Here is a 24,652-nt window from a genome sequence, read left to right on the forward strand (position 1 = left end):
TGTTGTTTATGAGTCTATGTGGTGTTTTTAATGTGCTTTAAGACAAACCATGTGTAAATTCATAAGTCGACACCATTGCTGAGTATTTTCTCCAAAGACAGTCTCAAAAACATGCTTTGAAATCGCTGGTGTTTCTGACGTCACAAACTACCTTGTAACCAATCAGATCAACGTGTGATCGTCAGCGAGTGGATCTCTGAGCTGAGTGAGTGAGTGGAGGTGGGGCTCATTTGCATATTCATAGAACCGCACATACTAAATGAGGCAAGGGTGTCGAGTTACATTCAAGATATTTTAAGGCATAAAGAAATTATTTTCCAGGAAAAAACATTTAAATATGTCATTTTGGTGATCAAAGATGAGTTTTAAGGGATAAAAACAGTAGAGTGTTGGCGATAGCACCGCCAAGGTCCAGGTTTCGATTCCCAGGGAAAGCAAGAACTGATAAGAATGTTAATGTATACCTTGAAATGCAATGCAAGTCGCTTTGGATAAAAGCGTCTGCCAAATGCATAAATGTAAATGCCTATATTTGGTGCATGCCATAATTTTAACTTATTAATCATTTTTCAGGGATGAGAGTAATGATATTTCCATCCAGACTGACCGATCTGCAGCCCTGGCTTCTAATCCTGATGTTAAACTAATATCCAGCTGACCTCGGCGAAGAGACCACAGTAATGAGCATTCAGGGACTCTCGAGTGAGCCTGTGCATCTCATGACCTCTTGTCATCCTGGATCCTGAGATCTAGGTGCTCACGAAGAGCCAAAGCGATACAGAAGTCTAGTCACCGTGGACTGCGGTTCGAGTGTTATGATTGGAGCACTTCTGAAGAAGGTTCAATGGTTGTTTATTACGCTACTTTTGGGCTTTGCTGTTTCTCTCATCACAATCTGAATTTGAAGTGACCAAAAGATTTGCTGCTCAGGATATCCATCTCTGCTGTTTATGCAGTTACCAACGGGATAAAAGTGGTCTATTCTGGCAAAACAGAAATGGGTTTGTGGAACTGCTTGGAATTGGATTCTGAACTTTATGCCTAAAGGGATTTTTTTTTGTCTCCACAACAGACATTTGTTTAAGTCTCACAATGAACTGACAACACACAACAGCAATGATTTCCAGAGCTGAAATCCGATCCTGTGTAAGGCTCTGGTCCAAAACCGTGTCTACCTTCTAAGGCAGCATCCAAGCTGAAACTGAACTGGAACATGCGCAACACAAGCAGAAACTGTGCCGTTAAAACAGTTGTAGTAAAATCTAAAGGTGCAAAACTCTCTTGCTTCATTCACCATCTTAGATTTTTTTTCAAAGAGCTCGATGAAATGTGCGAAGGATTCATACAATGCTACCTAAGAATTTGGCCAATATATTAAAGCCAATAAATAATAGATTATTTCCTTCAGTTGAGACACTTCAGATGCGCACTGTTCGCCATGATGGTTTTAAATTGCTTGAAAAATGATTATAATCACTTCAAAAAGGGAAAATACAGTAAAGTGCAACATGTGCTGCGCAAGTCTGTCATATACACTACATCAAATTATAATGAGAACATTATAATTGTGTGCTTGAGACATGGCTTTTAATGGTGAGACCTGTTTTTGTAATCAGGCTCTCAAAAATTATATAAAAATTTGGATTCAGATTTATCGGCCAATAATATATATAAAATATAAAATATAAAGAATTATCCTTTATTGGTAGCGACCAAAATGTTCATATGAGTGCATCCCTACTATTTAGAGTGCATATTTGCTGAACAGAACAGATCCGTTACCAATCCTGAACAACAGGAAAATACATTTTCTCCAATATCTCACTCATTTTCTGGAGTTTAGTGATATGGCCAACAATTTTCTGAAAATGTCCTCACCTGGCCCATATGCAACATGATCAGAAACAAGCACACTTATCAGCCTCCGGGGTTTGACATTTTAAGTAGATCCCCAGTCATTCAAAGTTTTCCGATGTTTTTAAAACTGTTAGAAATCACACACTGCTGCTCTGAGAACTGTGAATGGATGTAGTGTGAAGCTTAGCTAAAATAACTGCTCTCTGAAGGAATTTCGCACTATTCACTTTTCATTTTGCTCCATCTGTGGCAGATTGCCAGCGTATCCATCAATGCCCCAAACTTCTGCTACGTCCAGCCTCAATATCACATATGGTTACAATTTCACCGCAGTTTGGATTGAGCAAGGAATTTTCTCTCATGCTAATGTTTAGGGACTCAGGCCTAACAAGATTCAGATTTACTTCCTACTTTTTTGTGTTGTTGAAATATTGTAAGGAGAGAAAAAAATAAATGCAAAGCATTATTTCCCTAATCGCTGTTCTTTGTAACCTGTTCAAAGTTTACAACAACTGGATATTAGTTTTGCACAGAAGTTTGACGTCAAGAAGTTTGAAATTTTTCAAGAAATTTTGTAACTTTCTGACCCACCTCACATATACTCAACATTTATCAGTGTGAAAAGACAAGGCTGTCAAGTTGTAAGCAATGCAACTGGGGATTTGTGCCTCTCGTGTTCTTCTGTAACCACTTATGTAGAGAAAAACACTACTCTGCCTCGATCAAATACATCTACATGTGGTCTTAATGCTCTTCTACTTGGATAATATTCTTCGTTAATGGCTCTTATTGTAGATTATCTTCGGCGTCCCACAGAACAAATGCGGACTTTCCTTTGACCCCTAAAGGCCCCGATAAACTTCAATCGAAATCGAAGAACTGGTGTAACGTCATTTCAAAGAAAATTTCCGGGAAAGTTCGCTCTGGCTGGTAAACACCTTCAAACTACCATTGGTTTGTGGCGATGATGTAATAAGTAGGTGTGGCTCTGAGGCTCCGCCTTCTTTGAGATGTAAATCTTCTCCGGTTCATTTCTTCTCTGCTTTATAGTATAGTATATTTCTTCTCTGCTTTATAAAAAGAGCCGCTTTATAGTAGAAATTTAAGTTGTAATTCTAACTGAAAGAGACACTGACACTGTTTTCGTCTTTAATTCAGTAAAGCTGCTGATTTAAAGCGATCTACTGTATAAAGTGCTATATGAATAAACGTGACGTGGCGTGACTGGAGCGCTGAATCACAGAGCTGGTGCAAACACACACATCACTGAGATCAGAGGCTTTCTGGACTGATGTTTTCTGATTATCTTGTTATTGAGAGGAAAGCATGCAGCTTTATTGACATATTCATCTAAATGTGGACTGCGTTAGGATGTTCGCTAACAGTAAACTGCTGTTCAAACAACGTTTCCCCCTTACAGTATAAGCGAAGAGCGGAAAAGTACTTCTCTGTGAGTATATCAGGACCTTAAGAGGCGAGTTCAAAGAAACTGTGCATTGCAGGATCATTTTCCGCTCAACAGTTGAACAAACGTATTCCTGATAAAAACATTTGTTTAGAAAAGGTCGGCGCAGGAAGAGGAGTTAACACTGAGGATTAGGCTAATGCCAAGGCGTCTGCTGAAACTCACTTCACTAGCGTGTGGATCTAACCACTGGAAAGGAGCAGAGTATGTGTTGTGTTGTCTACTCGAGAGAGAGAGAGAGAGAGAGAGAGAGAGAGAGAGAGTGTGAGAGAGTGTGAGAGAGTGTGAGAGAGTGTGTGAGAGTGTGTGAGAGAGAGAGAGAGAGAGAGAGAGAATCTTGATCTTGAGAGAGAGAGTGTGAGAGAGAGTGTGTGAGAGAGAGAGAGAGTGTGAGAGAGAGTGAGAGTGTGTGTGTGAGAGAGAGAGAGAGAGTGTGTGTGTGAGAGAGAGAGAGATGTTGAATGAACTGAAAGTGTCCAAAGTAGTCGATTGCCGAGTTCACGCGCGTGATCATAGGTAACTAAACCTATGCGCGTGAACTCGACAATCGACTACTTTGGACTTCAACTAAAAACAGGATGTAAACACAGGTATTTGCGCTGGCTTAAATAACATCATTTTTATACATATCTTTCACATCTACTGCAGTCAGATCCACTCGTGTTCACTCTGAAGGAATCACTCACATGACCTGTGCACTTGTAATGACACATCAAGGATGTTAAGAGGCTAAAAGCAGGTTTAGTACTTGCCCCATTGAAGTCAACAGGGTGCAAATTTTAAAAATAGAATAACTCGGTGTAGGCAACACCGATTTTTGTCGTTGTTCTCTGTATTGACAGCACTCCAAATGTACAAAAAAATGAGCTCAATGTTAAAATTGACTCAATGTTGAAATTGAGTTCTCCTTTAAGTTACTATTCGAATATTACTTTTTTATGTATATTTAAATTTTTTGTTTATATGCAATCTTGCCTTTCTCGCTGCCATGGCTTACACGCATTGTGCACGTTATCCACGCTGTATCACCATAACAATACTGTCAAAAATGGCGGAGAGCAATGTCTCGACGGAAACGGAGATCACCACTCCTGACAATTTGAGAAGTGATGTGTGGAAGGTGTTTGGATTTCAAACCATAAATGGAAAAATTACAAGAAAAAAGAAGTGGCAATCTGCAGAATAAGCAAAATCCGAATGAAATATCACTCCTCAACTAGCAACCAGAGGGCACACCGGACAACGTTACACCCTGACAAGCTAGGCGATCTGTCCGTGGAACCGCCGCTAAAACAGGCAAGAATTACTTCTTCTCTGCCTCTCTCCTCATCACGGGGCTTACCAGCTGTCCGCCAAAAGGCGATGACAGACAAACTGACACGGTTTATCTGTAAAGATATGAGACCGATCAACATCACGCAGGGGTCTGGAGTTAAAGATTTTATTCACGAGCTTGAGCCAAGGTACACGGTTCCTAGCCGCGCAACAATCACTGACAGAGTTGTGAAACTCTATGACACAACATCAGACAAAAGTTGACAAATTAAAGTCATTCATTTTGTTCCGCTGTTTTATTGTTAATAAAGCGATCACCTGTTTCTAAATGTTTATTGTAATGTTAGATGTCCCTCTAGTAAGGACAGAACGTGTAACAACAACCACATGCTATTGTGACACTGGCGATCCATTAGCCTGTGTAATGTCTTAAATATTAATAATAGGATGAATTTGAGCATTTAATATTCAGATATTATTTGAATATTAAATAATATAAGGAATGGAATTCGAATTGAAGATTGACAGCCCTAATATGCAGTACTGGAAACTGAAGGAAGACAAACACGGCAAACTACCTCTACCTGCTGCACATCTTATGGCGCTCTCATCTCAACTTAGGACCCAGTGCAAACAGGGCCCCCGTTCAGAAGAGAGCCGATCCTTTACACGAGCTTCGGATGCAATAACAAAACACACGAATAATCTCACTCATCCAAAATCTCAGAAATAACCCGTAGTGGAGTGCAGACTTACAGAGAGACTCAGGAACAACTGGTTACACTGTTGTCTCTTGCGAAAACCAAATGCCGGTGCCGTTGGTGGAAATGTGTAGATTAAGGGGCGGTAATATTATAATAAGATCCCCTTCCTGCGTCAGGAGGGGAGCGAAATCTGAGCGGCTTATTGTCATGCTTGCAGAGAAAGGCTCACCAAAACAAAGTTACTGGTTTGTCACTTTTCACATTTTCTGGGTTGGTAGATGCACCGGGACCCGATTATAACATTTAAAAACGGAAAAAGTTAGATTTTCATGATATGTCCGCTTTAGCATGCGTTTTTTGTGAGCAGAACACAAGCGGTCAGTGCTAAATACAGATGAAAATGGGGTCTAAAACGTTTTGTGATCAGATCTCTGAAACCACCTGGCACATATGACTACATCGAAACACTCGTGCATCCCGAATGCATGTGAATGTGAGAAAGCGCAACAAAACAAGCAATTCACATTTGCTGTGTTGTACCATAACACAATGATTACGTTAGAGTAAGCCGTGTAACGCGTGCTCGGTCATTTAAAAATAATCATGCACCACATTTGGCGCTTCCATGAGAGTAACGTAGTCTAGATGAAGTTCAGATATAAGTGATGCGATAGATAGATAGACAGACAGACAGACAGACAGATACGGTAATGCATCCCGGGCTGACCACTTGTGATAACCCTGAAACGCATCTTAAACCAGGTGTAAACATATTCACCCGGATGTTTAGCAGATTGTCCCAGGTGTTCATCTTCATGCAATACAAATAAATGTGGACGGAAACTATAGAGCTCAATAGACACAAAAAGGTTCATTTGTACACTATATTCAATTATGGTCTGTTCCTCACTGAAGTCTATAGTAGGGCTTCACAAGACCACTTACTTTATTGTTTATCTTCCACCACTGTCTGACTCCATTCACTCTTTTTACAAAATATCTCCTCTTGTGTTTCACGGCCAAAAGACAGACATTCAGGATTTTAGTGGGCAAAAAAGGTCATTGTCTACAGTGTAGCGACATATAAAGCACTGCTCACACGAAAGCCACTGTCAAACCAGCCATCTGCGGGTCAACAAACACAAACATGGAGAAATCTTTTGCCCTCACACGAAATTCCAGGTTGCGTGGATTCCTACTGAAAATCCACAAAAATCCGCCGAACGGTAAACGTGGCTGCACCACTGATCTACAGTATGTCAGTTTGTGGGAATGAAGGCTGAATCCTATTAACACGAGCACTGCCCTGGAAATATCCCCACAGACATTGTACCATTTATTTAACCTGGAAAAGGAAACATGAGGATCTGCCATAAAATTTCCCCAAGCAAAGGTGGCTGCCAGCGATCTCTCCGGCTCTCGGGGAAGTTAAGTCAGATACTGGCTCATGCCAAGATACAATCCTGTGTTTTTGTTCTTTTTGGAAAAGCAGGTCCTGCTTTTATTTCCACTAATCAACCAAAGCTTTTTGTCATGTCAAGGTAAATAGAAAGAGAGTAAGAGAAAGAGACACTTACGTTGATCCACCCTTTTGCCATATTTATGTTATAAGACTACAGCCAGCAAAGAGCTTTAAACTAAACACTAAACTGTTTTTCTATCTTCTCAAGCTTCAGTTCACACAACTAAGAAGATATCGGATCAATTTTAAGCAGAAATGTGTTGACTCAGCTTTTTAAACAATGTGATCCAACTCAAAGTCCTGCCAACATCTGACTCCTTTTGAGAGGAATTGTTAAAATCCATGAAATGTAGAGCCATCTGCAAGTGTGCATTTTTGAAAGAGATATAGCTAATGGGTTGGAATAAACAATTGACCATGTGGAAATTATGTACCTTTTATTTACAGAAACAAACACAAAAAGCTGGGAAAAGTGAATGCACACAGAGACAAACAGACAGAAGCAGTACTTACAGATCTGGTCCAGTGGGTGGGGACTGTCCTGTAAAACACAGATAGGAGGAATTACCGACTAGCGTCTTAACATGATCTTCCCTTAGGGAGCAGCTGTTTTCACAAAGCCTAATTTGCCGTTTCAGCTCAAGAGAAGCTGGAGTGTTATTACGCCAAGATGACTTTTCAGAGAGGCAGGAGGCACGGTGCAAGCGAGCTCCTAAACCTGTCAGAAGCATAATGTGAAATATTGGACGTGCTCCTTGTGGAGAATTTACCGTACGCACATAAAAGGGATCTTTTCCCCCCCAGAAGGAAACAGTGGGAAGTAGTTTCTTAAGAAGAGTCCTAATGCAGGAACACTGAGATTTATGCTGCTGCTTTCCTATAAATATACAGGGATGCCAGGGCGAGATTTGGCGCATGTGGCTGTAAAACAGAGCTGCTTTAGTTTGCTCTGTAAATCAATGGACTCCCCAAATAAGCAAAAATGGGTGAACAGGAAAAGAAAACACTAGGGCTACAATACAGAGGAGAACGCACTGATTGAGGCCCCGACCGTGAAGAACTGAAGAGTTATAAAAGTCTGAGAGGAGTTTATATTGGGATGCCACACAGGTATATTTAATTGAGCTGGGTTCATGTGACGCCATCATTCATGGCAATCATTTATTAAAACCAACAAATATCTGCAATGAATGGAAATGTGTGCCTTCTTCCTATAGAGAGCAACAGCAGGCTTCTGGAAATAAAAAGCCCATTCATTTTCTCTGTAGAGAAATTAATTTTTAATGACGGCGTATAAACCTTTCAAGAGACCTACAACGTTTACAGGATGAAATATACCCCTATGGATGGGATTTCAATGTAATTTAATATTATTTAATAGCCAGATTCCTGGTGGAAAAACTACACTACCCATAATCCCGAAGAGAGCTCCACCAATCGGAAAAGCCCTGCATCCCCCATTCCCATGAAGCATTGCGAATGATGTCACTGAGTCTCAAAGTACAACATACACTAGCTTTCAAAAGTATTCGGTATGATTTTTCAATGGTTTTGAAAGAAGTCTCTTCTGCTAAACAAAAGAGATCAAACAGTAAAGCAGTAATATTGTGTTTAAAATAAACGTTTTCTATGTGAATATATAGTAAACTGTAATTAATTCCTGTGATGAAAGCACATCATTACTCCAGTCTTCAGTCACATGATCCTTCAGAAATCAGTCTATGATGACACATGTCTGATTATCATCATGTTGAAAACAGCAGTGCTGCTTCATATTTTTGAGGAATCCTGAATTTTTTTTCAGGATTCTTTGATGTATAGAAAAAACAGCATTTATATGAAATCTTTTGTAATGTTATAAATGTCTTTACACTTTTTTATCATTTTAATGTGTCTTTGCTGAATTAACGGTTGTGTATGCAATATATGTATACAAATATATTTGTACATAACTAAATATTTTGCAAAAAAAACATTTTATCTTCAACAAAGGCATTGGTTTGATTTGATCACTTCATTCGCAATGCTTCATGGAACCTGTAGTTAATTCCCCCTTAAAAAACAATGAATAAAAAATCATGTGTGAATCATAATGTTGGTATTCATTTCAGAGCTGTTTTTGGATCACAGATTAAAGGTCTTCAATGAACCAGAATTGGAGTGGAAAAAAAGCAGTCATTTACCCAGTCGCACATATAGCACTCCAGTTGCGGAAATAACTTTGATGGAGTTTGAAGCCACACACTGGTAGTATCCGGTGTCGGTGGTGTCCAGGTCTTGGATGCGGAGCTTGGATCCGGCCTCAGTCTTGCGGATGGAGATCCGGCCCTGCTCCTGCACCACCGGGGCGTCGTTCTTCAGCCAGCGGATGTTGGGCCGCGGGTGGCCCGCTACTTTGCAGTGTAAAGTGGCCGTCTGGCCCTGCACTATAGTTATATTGTTTGGCGGCTCCACAAACTCCAGGAAATAACCTGAGGGAAAAGGGCAAGGAAGGCTGTTAGAGGGGTCAAAGGTGGAGACCCTGAGCATCAATGCAGGCTTAAGAAGAAATCAACCCCCAATCCTCCTCCAGACGCCCGTGACAGACACTACATTTACACCGTCAAACCATTTAACATTTAAAATAATGTGTTGGTTTCAGCCTCAGGAAAGAGCACAAGACTCAAGTCTCAGAGAGAAAAAAAACACTGTGAATGGAAACAAATGAAGGGCCAGATTTTACTAACAGCGAACATCTTTTGCCGTTAAAAACTACTGTCAGTGAAAAATTAGCAATGAAAAGGTATTTTCTGTGCCGGGCCTTGTTGTATATATGCATTTGCTGGAGTTTCCCTTTCAGAGGCCAAATGTATGGGAGGAGAGGGTTAACTAAGGATTGCAGTGGTCAATTTACTGGTGTTTGCAGCATTATTTAATGCCGAAAAAAGCAGTTTAGTAAATCTGGCCCTAAATATCAATTTTACATCATACATTCACATTAAAACTGAAAATTCTTAGAATGGAATAAATCTGAGGCTGAATAATTAATCAAATCATGATATATCTTAGTGCGATTATCAAATTCCATATTGTGTGATAAATAGATGCAATGAACACATTCACAGTGCGTTTCAGAGTGAAGCGTGGCACTGGTCATTAACACACGAGCAGCTCATGAAAACAGTGTGTTCTGTGTCGCTGCGCGGCAGAAAATGCAGCTTACAGTTTGCAGTAAAACTGCTCTGTGAATACATGACTCGCTGAATAACTCACTCAACCAATCTGTTCAAAGCCACCGAATCATTTAGGAGCAAAACTGATTCTGCTGTGGCTAAAGGGCTTGATTTAAAACTTCATTTGTTGGCAATATGGACCCTATTCTCATTTCCAGTGTTCACATATGTTGAATTTGACATTGGGAAACTACAGCCAGTTTGATTGCAGCATTCCAGTTAATTGAGAAAAAATACCCATTATAGCATTTCCACATCTTTGTAAAGAAGGAAAAAAGTATAGAGACTAATCAAACAGAAGAAAAAAAAAAGTGTCACATTTACAATCATTCCCTCAGCCGTTGTTTTAGAAACACCCTTGCAGCAGTTTTAAAGGGTTAGTTCACCCAAAAATGAAAATTCTGTCAGTAATTACTCACCCTCATGTTGTTCCAACCATGTAAGTCTTTCGTTCATCTTCGGAACACAAATTAAGATATTTTTGATGAAATCTGACAGAATTTTGACTCCTCCATAGGCTTCCAGTGTGACCGAAACTCACCGGCCCAGAATAGTTATTAAAACATCGTTAAAATAATCCAAGTAACTACAGTACAGCACTACATTAAGTTTATCATGCGACGAGAATACTTTTTGTGCGCAAAAACAAACAAAAATAACGACTTTATTCCACTTTTCATTTCCTTCTCTCTGGGCCTCGTAGTGTTTTTGCGCTGCAGTCTGTGTTGCACGTCATCACGCATCACACACATGACCGGCGTCGGCCAATAGTGAGCCTACGTGGTGACGTGTAACACAGACGCGCTACGCAAAAACACTACGAGGCCCAGAGAGAAGGAAATGAATAGTGGAATAAAGTCGTTATTTTTGTTTGTTTTTGCGCACAGAAAGTATTCTCGTCGCTTGATATACTTAAGATTGAGCCACTGGAGTCACTTGGACTATATTAACGATCTCTTTAATAACTTTTCTGGGCCAGCAAGTTTCGGTCACATAGAAGCCTATGGAGGAGTGAAACATGGCTCAGATTTCATCAAAAATATCTTAATTTGTGTTCCGAAGATGAACGAAGGTCTTACGCGGTTGGAACAACATGAGGGTGAGTAATTACTGACAGAATTTTCATTTTTGGGTGAACTAACCCTTTAACTCGTTTTTTTGTTATTTGATGCTAAGGTAATACAAAGTATAGTGAAATGTACATTTTGAATAATTGAAAATATGTATAAAAAAAACTTTGCTAGACTGACAATATGGTCACACTTTAGAATAAGAGTCCAGTTCTCACTATTAACTAACTATTAACTACGACTATTGCGTATTAATTGCTTATTAATAGTTAGTAAGGTAGTTGTTAAGTTTATAGGTATTGGGTAGATTATGGATGTAGAATATGGTCATGCAGAATAAGGCATTAATATGTGCATTTTAAATAAACAGTACAATATCCTAGTAATATGGATGCTTACAAGCAACTAGTTAATAGTGAGAATTGGACACTAAACTAAAATGTTACTGACAATGTTATTAACTGTGAAAACACATTATCACAGTCTGTGAAAAGAGTATAATGTGTTTCTAATATTCCAGTTACTCAATATTAACATATTTATTGAAATGTTGTGTAAATGCGGCATCACACAATTGTGCCTCTCCTTACTCCAACAATTCCTCAGAAAGCACAGTTGTAATGTGACATTCTCAAATTAATAACAGAAGCTCTTGGACATCTTTTGAACTAGGTTGACAGATCCCGAATCTGCGGCGTAAGAAAGTAGTTCCACAAACAAGAGCTTCTTTTCGACACTCCTCGTCTTTTTCTTATTGAAATACCTCTTTCATTTTCATAAACTACTTGTTCTATGAACTGTTATAAAACTCTGGCTCATGTGATATTGCTTTATTAACGGACTCAAAATTTTGTTTGCATGAGTCTCTCCAGGATTTTTGCTTTTCCGACCAAGAATTTTCAATTTGCTACATCACATTTTTGTGTTTGTTTTAGTTGAAGTTTTTGTCTAATTTTCGGATGGAGCAGATAAACAGGAGCCGGCCGGTCAAGGTCTGACCCCTGCATTAGATGGCAGAATCTGACATGAACTACTCAACTCAGGGAAAGCACATCTGGATTAAACAACGCCAGCTTCAGCTCAAAACAAACATCTTCTGTTGAGTGGTCCCATCCTGACAACTGCGGATGAAAGGAATGTCTCAGGAGGGGTTTTGTTTGTTTTGGCGTACCTATGATTTGTAGACCTAAGCACTAAGCAGCGTAGCAAACAAACCCTGAAAAAGCCATTCATTTTGGGTAGAGCAGAGCTTCACATATGTGCAGGACAGCATTTCATAAAACATCCGAACATCATTTCAAAGTAGAACTTTTACAATATATTTTGAATACCGTGGCTACAAGAATTCACAGTTACAATATTAATTGAAATATTGCGTTCGGGAAAAAAATGTTTTCAAATTAATTTTTCTTGTTTACTTTGTGTTTTCACAACAAAAAATGTTATCGCTCAAAATATGCGTTTAGGGAAGTGGAACGAGAGTTTGTTTCCTGCAGACTGGGGAATATAACACACACTGGCAAGACAACCCTTCTTCTCCGACATGGTTTTGACATGGCAACACACTGTCTTTCTTTTTTGTTTTATGACAAGTGGCAACCAGCATTAAGGTGCAATAGCGCCGCCTACTATGTTGGAGTGTCAACCAATATTTACAATATTATCAAGTAATTTTATATAATATCAATATTTAATTTTTGGAATATCACGGTTATCGTCAATACTGGTATATTGCAAATCCCCTATTTCAAAGACTCTGCAATCTTTCTCTATATTGCCATTCTTTAACCCTCTGCATTATAAATCTCAATACATTTCAAGCTAGATAAATGTCTGTCGAGGAAGATTTAGCTTGCCAGTGATTAGGCTAACAATTCTGTTAAATACTGAGGGGAAAAAAACTGTAAAACATGAAAGTATTCTGCAATCATTTAAGAAATGGGTTCTTATACGGAACCTCTTTGGCATTAAGCATTATTTAACAATTGATTCGAGGACCCTAGGGTTCCCTATTGAACCCCACTGAACCTTTTTTATAGTAATAAAACTTAGTTCAGTTAGAGAACAAACACTACAGTTAGATTTCATCTCACCTCACTCTTGACTGACAAGACGACGGCAGAAGATTTATTTTTAAGCAAGTTCGTCATTGTTCTGTTTTGTTGTTGTGTTTTTATTAGGAATAATAATGAACCCACCATTTAAGCAATTGCCGCACCCGAATTGGCGCTAATTCACCCATTAAAATGTGCATGGGCATTCATAAAGGTGTGTGTCCTCTGGCACTGAGCGAGCGGAGCGATGCAAGCGTTTTCAGTTCATTCCTATGGAAGCTCAACTTTCATGGGAATTATTTGAAAACGCTCGCTCTGCTCCGCACCGTTGTGAATGCACGTGCGTATGGAAGTAAAATAATGTCAAATGTTTTTGAAACAAAAAGCCTGTTGAATTGCACTACTTGAAAAAAAATAGGCATTGCATTAACCATGCTTGCATTTTAATGCATTGTATTTTTAGGGCTTGCATTTTTATGGGCTGAAATTCAACATAGTTGAATATTTAAGCTGTGAATATTTCAATTTAAAACATTTCAAACACATTTTCATTATTAAAAATTCAATAATCCATATTCACCTTTCATATTTTACCTCCAAAATATTCAAACTGTTTAAAAATACAACCTATAATATTCAACAGGCAATTTTCGGTCCATTTTATTTCGCTTTGCAAAATTCGCTTCCACAAATTCAGTGGTTCAAATTCGACAGTAAATTCAACGGAACTGCAGGAAAAGCAATAGATTACCGAGATACTCTCCATCTGCTGTTAGTCAACCTCACCAGCAGGGGGTGCAAAAGCGCGTGTTGTTGACGAAGACAGAGCAACAGTTAGAGCAAGCCATTCATTCATAAAATGAAAATGAGCTGTGTCAGTATATATGCGGAAAAGATGATAAAGACACAAAAGCTGTGTTTATGTTTCATTCAATAACTTCAATGTTACTTTCCCTGTGTAGCATGTCATCAGCTTTCTCTACATGAACAGGATTATAATCGGTTTCCCTCAATACCTCACACTCGAGGATTCCCCTTCTGTCGGGACAAAACGCTTAACGTAGTTTATGGACTAATACAGTGATATAAAAGACCAAACTCGCACCTTATTGGGGATGTAGGCTGTAGGCTACTATATAGGCTAGATGGACTAAGAATATGAACGTAACGTGCAAAGTTTCATGCTGAGCGTTTCGTGATATACTGGCATAAAATCAACACTTGATCAATACTAACACTTTCTCTTCTCTTCTCTTCTCTTCTCTTCTCTTCTCTTCTCTTCTCTTCTCTTCTCTTCTCTTCTCTTCTCTTCTCTTCTCTTCTCTTCTCTTCTCTTCTCTTCTCTTCTCTTCTCTTCTCTTCTCTTCTCTCTCTACAGTATATATATATATACACACATATATATATATATATATATATATATATATATATATATATATATATATATATATATATATATATATATATATATATATATATATATATATATATATATATATATATATATATATATATATAGGCTATAGTATAGGCTATGTCTACGTGTATTGCATTAGCTTAAACTGGGAAGAGTCATAGCACTTGCATATTGTTGTCCTCCTATTGTTAGTTTAACTGTAAATCGCTTTGGATAAAAGCGGCTGCTAAATAAATGACTAAATGTAGCCTAATAAATGTAAAATTGGCTTGACATTGGACATTCGCACATTTAGGGACCGTCTCAAAAGTTGCATAAAACATTGGCATACACGTTTCTAACTTCAATAGAAAAACTTTAATTTATTTAAATAAATATAAAAAATCCAAAGGGTGTGCAGTATGCCTGACACTACATGAACACTTTACAGTTGGTTTTATGACTGTAAGTCGTTCTATTCAAATGCTATTGAAGTTAGAAACGTGTATACCAAAGTAGTATACACTTTAGAGACGGTCCCTAAATGTGCGAATGTCCAACGTCAATGCCAGTCTATCACTGGGAAACGCTCAGCATTAAACTTTGCGCGTTATTCTGAGTCAATCTGCTTGCCTGCTAGTTTGGTCTTTTATATCACTGTAATTAGTCCATTAAGCTATACGTTAAGCGTTTTATATGTCCAGCTGGGGAATCCTGAAGTATTGAGGGAAACCCTAATAGATGCATGCAGCACATCGCCACAATATAAAGTTAAGGCAACTAAACAACCAAGAGAAATATATGTCAACCTCAAAAATGTAATATTGGATCTGTATCCGCATCAGGGGAATAACATTATAATCTTGTTCACGGTAGAGAAAGATGCTTGTAGGCTACACAGGGAAAGTAACCGTGAAGACACTGAATTTAACATAAAACCGCCGTCATAATAATCACAAATACACTTGCATTGCTGTTAAATGAGTTTTATGAATGAATGGCTTGCTCTAACTGTTGCTCTGTCTTCGTCAACAACACGAGCTTTTGCACCCCCTGCTGGTGAGGTTGACTAACAGCAGATGGAGAGTATCTCGGTAATCTGTTGCTTTTCCTGCAGTTCCGTTGAATTTACTGTCGAATTTGAACCACTGAATTTGTGGAAGCGAATTTTGCAAAGCGAAATAAAATGGACCGAAAATTGCCTGTTGAATATTATAGGTTGTATTTTTAAACAGTTTGAATATTTTGGAAGTGAAATATGAAAGGTGAATATGGATTATTGAATTTTTAATAATGAAAATGTGTTTGAAATGTTTTAAATTGAAATATTCACAGCTTAAATATTCAACTATGTTGAATTTCAACCCATAAAAATGCAAGCCCTAAAAATAATGCATTAAAATGCAAGCATGGTTAATGCAATGCCTATTTTTTTTCAAGTAGTGCAATTCAACAGGCTTTTTGTTTCAAAAACATTTGACATTATTTTACTTCCATACGTGCGGCCGTGCACATGTGACTTTCGCTTTTAATTTCGAATTAGCGATTTAAAAGCTAGGAAAAAAAGATCACTATATATTTATATGACGAATGTATTGTCAATGGACTCGTCAATGGATCGTCAAGGAATGTAGTTAGTTTTAAAATAGCAGTGTCTGGCCCCGGTGAGTCAGAGGCCTCCTCCTCTTCACAAAGACATGAGAGATGACTCGATGGTGTGGAAGTGAGAAATGCAACAGCACTGCATGATGGGAAAACAGAGAAAGTGACAGCAAAAGGGCAAAGAGAAGAGGCGATGGGCCTGGGTAACCTCAGGCTGAACAGTGTGAGCTCATAGCATGTACAGAGCCAGACGGAGCTCAAATAAACAATCGTGTGCGCAAGAGCCAGACCTCAGCCTTATCAAGCAGACATGAAATGTGCTGCGCTCTTGAACCTGATCTGAGATCATATCTCCACAACCCACAGCCATCATAAGGGTGGTATGTAGCCTTAAATGGGTTGACACGGAGTTGCCAAGTTGTCCAACCCACGCATGAACGACTACAAGAGCAAGTATACAGGTTTCAGGCAACGCATCCAAACGTGTGGCCTTTCAAAGTTTATAGTGTGCTCGAAACATGCACACTACAGAGATTCATCTTCATCTAGCGTCTGCGCTATTTCTCTCCATAAGTTATGACTGATAAAAATGTCTTGGTACTCTTTTAAACTAGACTTGCGTGTATGTCTTCATCCCCTCACAGAAGCGCTCGTAAATGCAGGCATCTATTGTTGTTGCCTTCTCCGGGATTTTGTTTTTCCGATTTTGTCAGTGTCGCCACTTCAGGATCAACTAATTAGAGCAAAAAAAGTCAGCGTGCATATGGTTGTGGCCTGCATATGGAGGACAAGAGGTTAGAAAAATCACATGATGCACTGTATGAATATCCTAGCCAATGGGCAAACTTTCAAACTATTATCAGTTATTAATCTATTAAATAGATTAAATTAGGTTAAACACATTTTTTTTGTATAAACCAACTCTAGAAACACCATTCAATTAGGAACAACGTGAAAACCATAATGATCCTGAGGCAGATAATTCAACAGTCAACAAAAGACGACAGGTATAAGCCAAAACCGCACGCACAAAAAACACCAGCAAAACAAGGCAGCGTTGACAAGATCTGCATCACATCACAGAAGATTTGTAAAGCAGCCGAGGCATGAAAGGCCCGTTTGTGTTGCACACCCAAACGGAGAGAGTGAGGAGATGCTGTGAAAACACGAGCAGCCTGAGAGAATGAGCGAGAGGTACAGGCAAGTCGTTACAGGCACTGCTATCTATAATGGGTGTGGAAACATGAGCGAGGGTGTTGTGATCATGCTCAGATGACGTTCTGAAGACGTGACATAATGAGAGTCTACTACTGTACATGAGTGTGTTCCACACCAGTGAAGCACAGCGCTCTCCAAACACCGTCTGTGGCGGCTAGACTTACACCCAGCTCAGGCCAGCATGTTACAACAAGCAGAATGTGAAAATAATATTACACAAGTCCATTATCTGTGTGTGCCAGTGCAATTGAATCACAAAAAGCACACTAAACAAAGTACAAGTCTGCACCTATTGCGAAGATGCTGTACTTGCAATCATGCAGGGTCACAGTGTGCCGTGAAGTAAAGCATTCGTTTGTGTCCGACCAGGAAAAGTTCAAGTAAAACAATAGGAGTTTTGTGCTGTGATTCAGATGCCAACATTATTGAATTAATAATAATAATCACAATAAAAAAAATGAAAATAATACGACTCAAGTATATATTTCAAATGTCATGCAGTTTATGAAAAGAAAAATAACTTTAAAACTCGTATGCCTTTCTCTGCATCTCAGGTTTGGAAAGTGCATCTCGCAGGCGAGGTTAAGTGGGTCTGACTATTTGTGGCCGGCCATGATTGGAACGATAAACAGCAGAAGCAGTGCTGGCAGGCCACTATAACCCTCCGTATAACCAGCCTCTGGCCTTCAAACGCAACACTAAATGCTACATTTACATTTTCAATATTTTAAGATGAATAAAGGGGATTTTAAGGGCGAATGAAAGAAAACTTTTGCAATGCATCACAAAGACAATTTTAAAGATAAATCTTTTTTGTCTATAGTTGTTTTCAGTGGATGCTTAAATATAACACTATTTGTAGCAGATGTCACCAAGTTATGACTGATCAAACATCCCAAACATGTTATTAAAACGATGGAGGAATATGCAGACCTGAAGCCAGCCACCCTAGTGAAAAAGAAGTAGGCTTTTAAAAATAGTGTGGAAATAATATATTTTAATGAAAGAATACTTAAGTTTGAACTGAATGTTTTGGACACTTAATTGCAAAAGGTTAAAACAATTATTTAAAATGTACTTTAATTTGACATAATTACAAAGTGTACTTTTAAGAAGTGTGTTAACCCTTTAGAGCCTGAAGCTAAAATAGGTGTTTTTCACATATTTTGATTTTTTTTTTCACTGTAAAATTCTAAAACAAAGTGCTATCTTCAAGGTGTCGTCTTTTTCAGAAAAAAATCAGCTTTCAACAAATTAGTTATTGACCATTACTGTGTGTGGTGAGTTTGTAAATATAATTTAAATAGACAAAAATAAAAATAAAAACAAAAACAAGAATAAATTTACTGATTTTTATTTAGAAAAAAATCGGAAAAATCACAAACGAAAGAAACTAACACTTTAAAGTTGAAAAATGAACTATAATACATATACAAGTCTTTTTTGTGACATTGGGTTTTCATATAGGACACTTTTTTTCATACACACACACACACACACATACAAATGCATGCAAACATAGGCACGCACACATACACATGCACACACCACATGCTAAGATACGTGAAAGAGTACGGCCATCCGCCTCCCAAGTTTCATTAAAAATCATCCCAATCCCCTCTTCTGCTGTCTAACACTTCTTTCACCATGTATTTGTTCGTTTCTTTTATTAATTTATGCAATCCAAAACACTCTAACCTGTTCAAATCCTTCCTTCCCGCTCTGCCAGAAAGCTGCTGTCATTAACGTAATATGCCGTATATTGCCGAAAGCGCATGTTGTCTACTGTCAGGGGCAATCTGAATGGTTCTGATAGTGCAAACGGTTGAAGAGTTACGGTAAAATGAATACAGCTTGCTGGTATGTGTCGGTGATGACACAGCCGGTTTAAAAGTGTTAAAGTGCCCCTATTATGGTTAGCGAACAACTTGACAAGCCCACAAACACGTTTACTTCTGTTAATCAACAATCGGTAAGTATTAGGAAGCCTCCGGATGGATCTGAAGTTTACGGCATGTGTGCTGTACACTGTAGACAGGCGTCCTCAACCCTGGTCCTCGAGGGCCACTTTCCTGCAGAGTTTACCTTGATCAAACTCACCTGCCTGTAGCTCTCTCGTAATCCTGAAGAGCTTAATTAGCTTGTTTAGGGGTGTTTGATTAGGGTTGGAGCTAAACTCTGCAGTTAAGTGGCCCTCGAGGACCAGGGTTGATAACGCCTGCTGTAGACGATCACAACAGACTGGGTCATCTGACCAATCACAGCAGACTGGGTCATCTGACCAATCAGAGCAGAGTAGACCAATCACAACAGACTGGGCAATCTGACCAATCAGAGCAGAGTAGACCAATCACAGCAGACTGGGTCATCTGACCAATCAGAGCAGAGTAGACCAATCACAACAGACTGGGTCATCTGACCAATCAGAGCAGAGTAGACCAAACACAACAGACTGGGTCATCTGACCAATCAGAGCAGAGTAGACCAATCACAGCAGACTGGGTCATCTGACCAATCAGAACAGAGTAGCCCAATCACAACAGACTGGGTCATCTGACCAATCAGAGCAGAGTAGACCAATCACAGCAGACTGGGTCATCTGACCAATCAGAGCAGAGTTGACCAATCACAACAGACTGGGCCATCTGACCAATCAGAGCAGAGTAGACCAATCACAACAGACTGGGTCATCTGACCAATCAGAGCAGAGTAGACCAAACACAACAGACTGGGTCATCTGACCAATCAGAGCAGAGTAGACCAATCACAACAGACTGGGTCATCTGACCAATCAGAGCAGAGTAGACCAATCACAACAGACTGGGTCATCTGACCAATCAGAGTAGAGACCAATCACAACAGACTGGGTCATCTGACCAATCAGAGCAGAGTAGACCAATCACAGCAGACTGGGTCATCTGACCAATCAGAGCAGAGTAGACCAATCACAGCAGACTGGGTCATCTGACCAATCAGAACAGAGTAGACCAATCACAACAGACTGGGTCATCTGACCAATCAGAGCAGAGTAGACCAATCACAGCAGACTGGGTCATCTGACCAATCAGAGCAGAGTAGACCAATCACAACAGACTGGGTCATCTGACCAATCAGAACAGAGTAGACCAATCACAACAGACTGGGTCATCTGACCAATCAGAGCAGAGTAGACCAATCACAACAGACTGGGTCATCTGACCAATCAGAACAGAGTAGACCAATCACAGCAGACTGGGTCATCTGACCAATCAGAGCAGAGTAGACCGATCACAACAGACTGGGTCATCTGACCAATCAGAGCAAATAACTAACAAAACGTCCTGTCGAGGAACACTGTTAACAGTCACAACTGGTTATTGAATATGGAGACATATTCTACTGAACGGCGCTTTATTATGCGTCTGCTTAGATAAAAATTTAATTTTAAGTTTTGCTTACTAACATGCTTTGCAGCCGCTGTGAATGTTTATCTTGCTACGAGTTTATCTTGGTAATGCATAGAAACGCTGCCCTTCATACACTCATTCCCTCTCCTGAAAACTATTACTGCCTCCTCTCGTCCCCAGACCCCTTAGTCCCACGGCCAACACACACACACACACTCTCTGCAGCGCTGCGCCAGAGCAAAGCGCTGGGTTCTCCTGAAGCCCTCAGATTTATGCACACGGAGAGCAGAAACACACACACACACACACACACACACACACACACACACACACACACACTCCTGCTCCACACAGCAGGCCACATTACAGAAGCCAAACCTTATCGTGAACACCCATCATGAGTCGGTTTCCATTGATTTTAATTATTAAAGTCACATGGGTTCTGATGTGAATCATAGTCGGATATGAGACCTCAGTCTGAATAAGACCAATGGAGAATAAAAGCAGAGCTTCAGCAGAGAGGAAGATGTTCAGCTCAGCATGCAGCACATGTAAAATAAAGGCTATGGTTTACTAACGATAAAGTTTTAATAAGCGTTCTAGAGTCCACACCACAGCTATAGCGATTACATCACAGAGGAAAGATAGCATTAGCATTACTCTCACGCTGCGGCCCAGTTCACACACCTACACTACGCCCTGAAGTATGTGCTCTTTTTGTGAAGAAAAACTGCATACTTCTGAGTGTGTAGCAGAAGAGCAGACGAGCTTTAAGACATACCATCAAGCCATAAAACTGAGACAGAGTTACGGTGCATCCCGTCACTGTAAACTGGCCTGTCAATCATCTTCTCACAGTTAAAATCCTCCACATTACACTTCATGTCATTTCCTACCGTGTTGGAGAGAAGTAGCACGTGAATCTGCCAGTTGTGGGTCTTTCAGGTGCAGGACTGTCCTCATATTTTTGCAAAATGCACTTAACCCTCAGAGGTCGGAGATCACGCCGGCGTGATCTGCTCGCTTTTTTCCTTATGAGTTGAATTGAGACCCCAAATACTCTTTTGACTTTGATTTTATAAAACAAGTTTCATACATCAATCGATTCTGTTAAATGTGTATTATTTTTGTGTATACTCACAATAAAAACAAAATGTTGTGCTTTTTGCCAAATAAAGAAAAATAATCACGAAGCGAGTTCTGCCTTCTCTCTGTCCGTGTAGTCCATTCTGAAACGCGTCCGAAAATGAATCATAACTCAGCGAATACTTCTCACACAGGCACGTGAGATATGTCTTTATGAAGCTTGAAATCTCCTCTTTTAAATGAAGTAATTTATATAAAAAACAAATGTTTTTAACTCATGTAATCCCTTTGAAAGCAATGAGAGGTACCGTTTTTCCTTCTCCCTTCATTATCTCTAAATGAGCTGCAGCCGCCCCGCCCCCGGCGCGATTCACATGTAAATAGTTTACCTGATCTAGTATGCATCGCATACGCCCCCCGATCAATGCCATAAAAACACAGTTTGTTCATCAGACTTCAGACTGATAGTTCATCGCGTTTTGAGTATGACACGCTTCTCCGGTAATAAAGACGCCCTTCAGATGATTCTGGACAGCGAGGAAGAATGCACCTTTTCCTCAGAGGAAGATTGTAACTCAGACGACGAACGGCAGCATTTTGAAGAGCGAATTCCGCCGAGAAAACAATTTCGGAGTAAGTTTTACTTAAAAGTCTTTTGTCTTTTATTTTTCGTGTTCGCATTTATGAGGAAAAAACAATATTACGTGACAGTTCTCCATTATGGACGCGAGCGCTCTAAAAAAAGCACTAAAAGACTTTCAAACTTTCACAGAGACCTCAAAACAGAAAGTACAAATCCTTTCTTTAAAACGAATTTCGTTTTGTATCAATTGTATCTTAATTTTAGTATTTTTTTCATTAACAAATTTCCTGGATTTAAAGTAAATATAGGCTAGCAATCACAACATAAGGTGCTTGAACTGGAGATCATCATGAACCAGACCGTATAGCCTACTCGCCTCACATGTCTAAAAAATGTGAAATATATTTACAGAAAGCTGGTTCTAAACAAAACCATCCAAAACACTAGCCTACTGCGAAGATCGCGAGTCAATAGCCTATCGTCAACTTCATCTTTGCCAGAAGTAAAATTTAAATCGCGTGTGTGAATGAATGATGATGTTTTAGCAAACTGTATTGCTACTGAGATGAGTAAAAATCGACTGAAATATGAATACATATAAAATGTAGGCCTAAAATGTAGGCCTTTTTTTTTTTACAAAGAAAGAGTACACTTGAAATATTGTTGAAATTGTAACTATTGTTGTAATTGTAACCTTTTTAATAAAATAGCAAAACATATTTACAAGATAGATGTAAGCAAAATCTTAAATGGTCAATATAAGTCTTCTAAATATATCTGTTGTCCTTGTATTGTGGCTCAGTCAGTTTCACACCTGAGTGAATGGCTCATCATTATGCAAAGTGGGTGGGACACTGTAATCTAAGGTGTAAACTACTCCTCCCCCTCGCATATTGGCTTTCCAAGCAAAACCTGTTTTACATCAATTTAAATCAATGTATGGTTTTATGTGAACGATAAAGCAAGACTATTTTCACATAATTTTGAAGAAAAAACACTAGGCGAGGACATCCATTAGTCAAAAGTCTTATTGACACATATTTACTATGTGTTTTGTGGCCTTATTTCAGAATTTTTATTTTTTATTTTTTTCAATAACCACGCATAAACATTATTCTCTCAAAAATGAAAACATGTACATACACATGGCTCACATATTATGGTAGCCCTGTTTGTGCTATATAGAGTGAATTTACACCTTTGCCATTAATATGTTTATAAGCAACTGAAAAAAGCACAAATGTCAGGGCATGTCAGAACATCTCAAGGGCCCCAAAAACAGCCCAGACCCCAGAGGGTTAAAAATGAATGGCCATACGGATCTTCCTAAAAAATTACATTGTTGTTGCAGAATAAATATAACATGGATTACATTAAATATTTTTTGTCAGGTTAAATGTTGATTATTAGTCACTCAAACTGTTGGACGCACACATCCGTCATGTTTGTAGTTTAACACTTTTTATTCGTGTTTGTAGGAACTGAATCCTCCAAAGAGCAATGGGTTGTGGGCAATATTAGCCGTTACAGTGAGCGCAGATCCACACTTCCAAAATCTAAATAGCAGAGCATCTGGGGACCTTTGGCATACTCTTTTCAACATACTCTGCTTTGGGACACACTTATTGTAATCTCACACACTGTTTAGGATGGATAGTATGGACAGTTGGACACAGGTTCAGTGTGTGTTCTCTCAATGAATCATTTAAATAAGTGTGAACGCTGCCATCTGAACCAAACAAGCGGACCGAGACGCTGAAAAGACGGGTCTCAAATGAACTCTGGTGCAGTTCGACAGAAATATGAACTCAACACAAGTCAAAGACATCTAAACGAACCAAAAACAGGACATGATGTCACACGATGAGACCCTAAAAAGGACAGAATGCTTAAGCACACCTGTTTATCATCATCAGAGTCGCGATGTTGCCCATCACAGTTCAGTACAGGCGTCAGAACCTCGACTCGTCGCAGCAGATCTTCGTTTGTGTGTGTGTGTGTGTGTGTGTGTGTGTGTGTGTGTGTGTGTGATTCCTGCCGCTGTTTTGACTCCTTTACCCATTTTATAAGCTCTTCACGAGTTCTCAGCTGCTCATGATACCATCACACATAGGCCAAGCACATCCAACAAGCGCATTTAGCCCTGAACACAGCTTTGTTTTGGATGTTCGGTAAGTTTAGTTGCAAAATATGTCATAAAAAAATTTTTTTTTATGTTCGGTGTTAAAAATGACAATGTGAATACTAATGTATCATTATCATTTGAATTTTATATGACTGAA

At 39.2% G+C, this 24,652-nt stretch overlaps 1 protein-coding gene across 1 annotated transcript in view; it reads right to left on the minus strand.

Moving 5' to 3' along the window:
- The window catches only part of ror2 (receptor tyrosine kinase-like orphan receptor 2), a 95,204-nt gene that overhangs the window by 6,760 nt on the left and 63,792 nt on the right, over positions 1 to 24,652 (minus strand). Inside the window, exons 3-4 of the mRNA XM_081354383.1 lie at positions 8,947 to 9,234; positions 7,277 to 7,304 (exon numbers count right to left, since the gene is read on the minus strand). Of these exons, the coding sequence (XP_081210509.1) occupies positions 7,277 to 7,304; positions 8,947 to 9,234 (316 nt within the window). The remainder of the gene's footprint in view (positions 1 to 7,276; positions 7,305 to 8,946; positions 9,235 to 24,652) is intronic.

The sequence above is a fragment of the Scardinius erythrophthalmus genome (genome assembly GCF_964197995.2).
Source record: "Scardinius erythrophthalmus genome assembly, chromosome: 23".
Lineage (NCBI taxonomy): Eukaryota > Metazoa > Chordata > Actinopteri > Cypriniformes > Leuciscidae > Scardinius > Scardinius erythrophthalmus.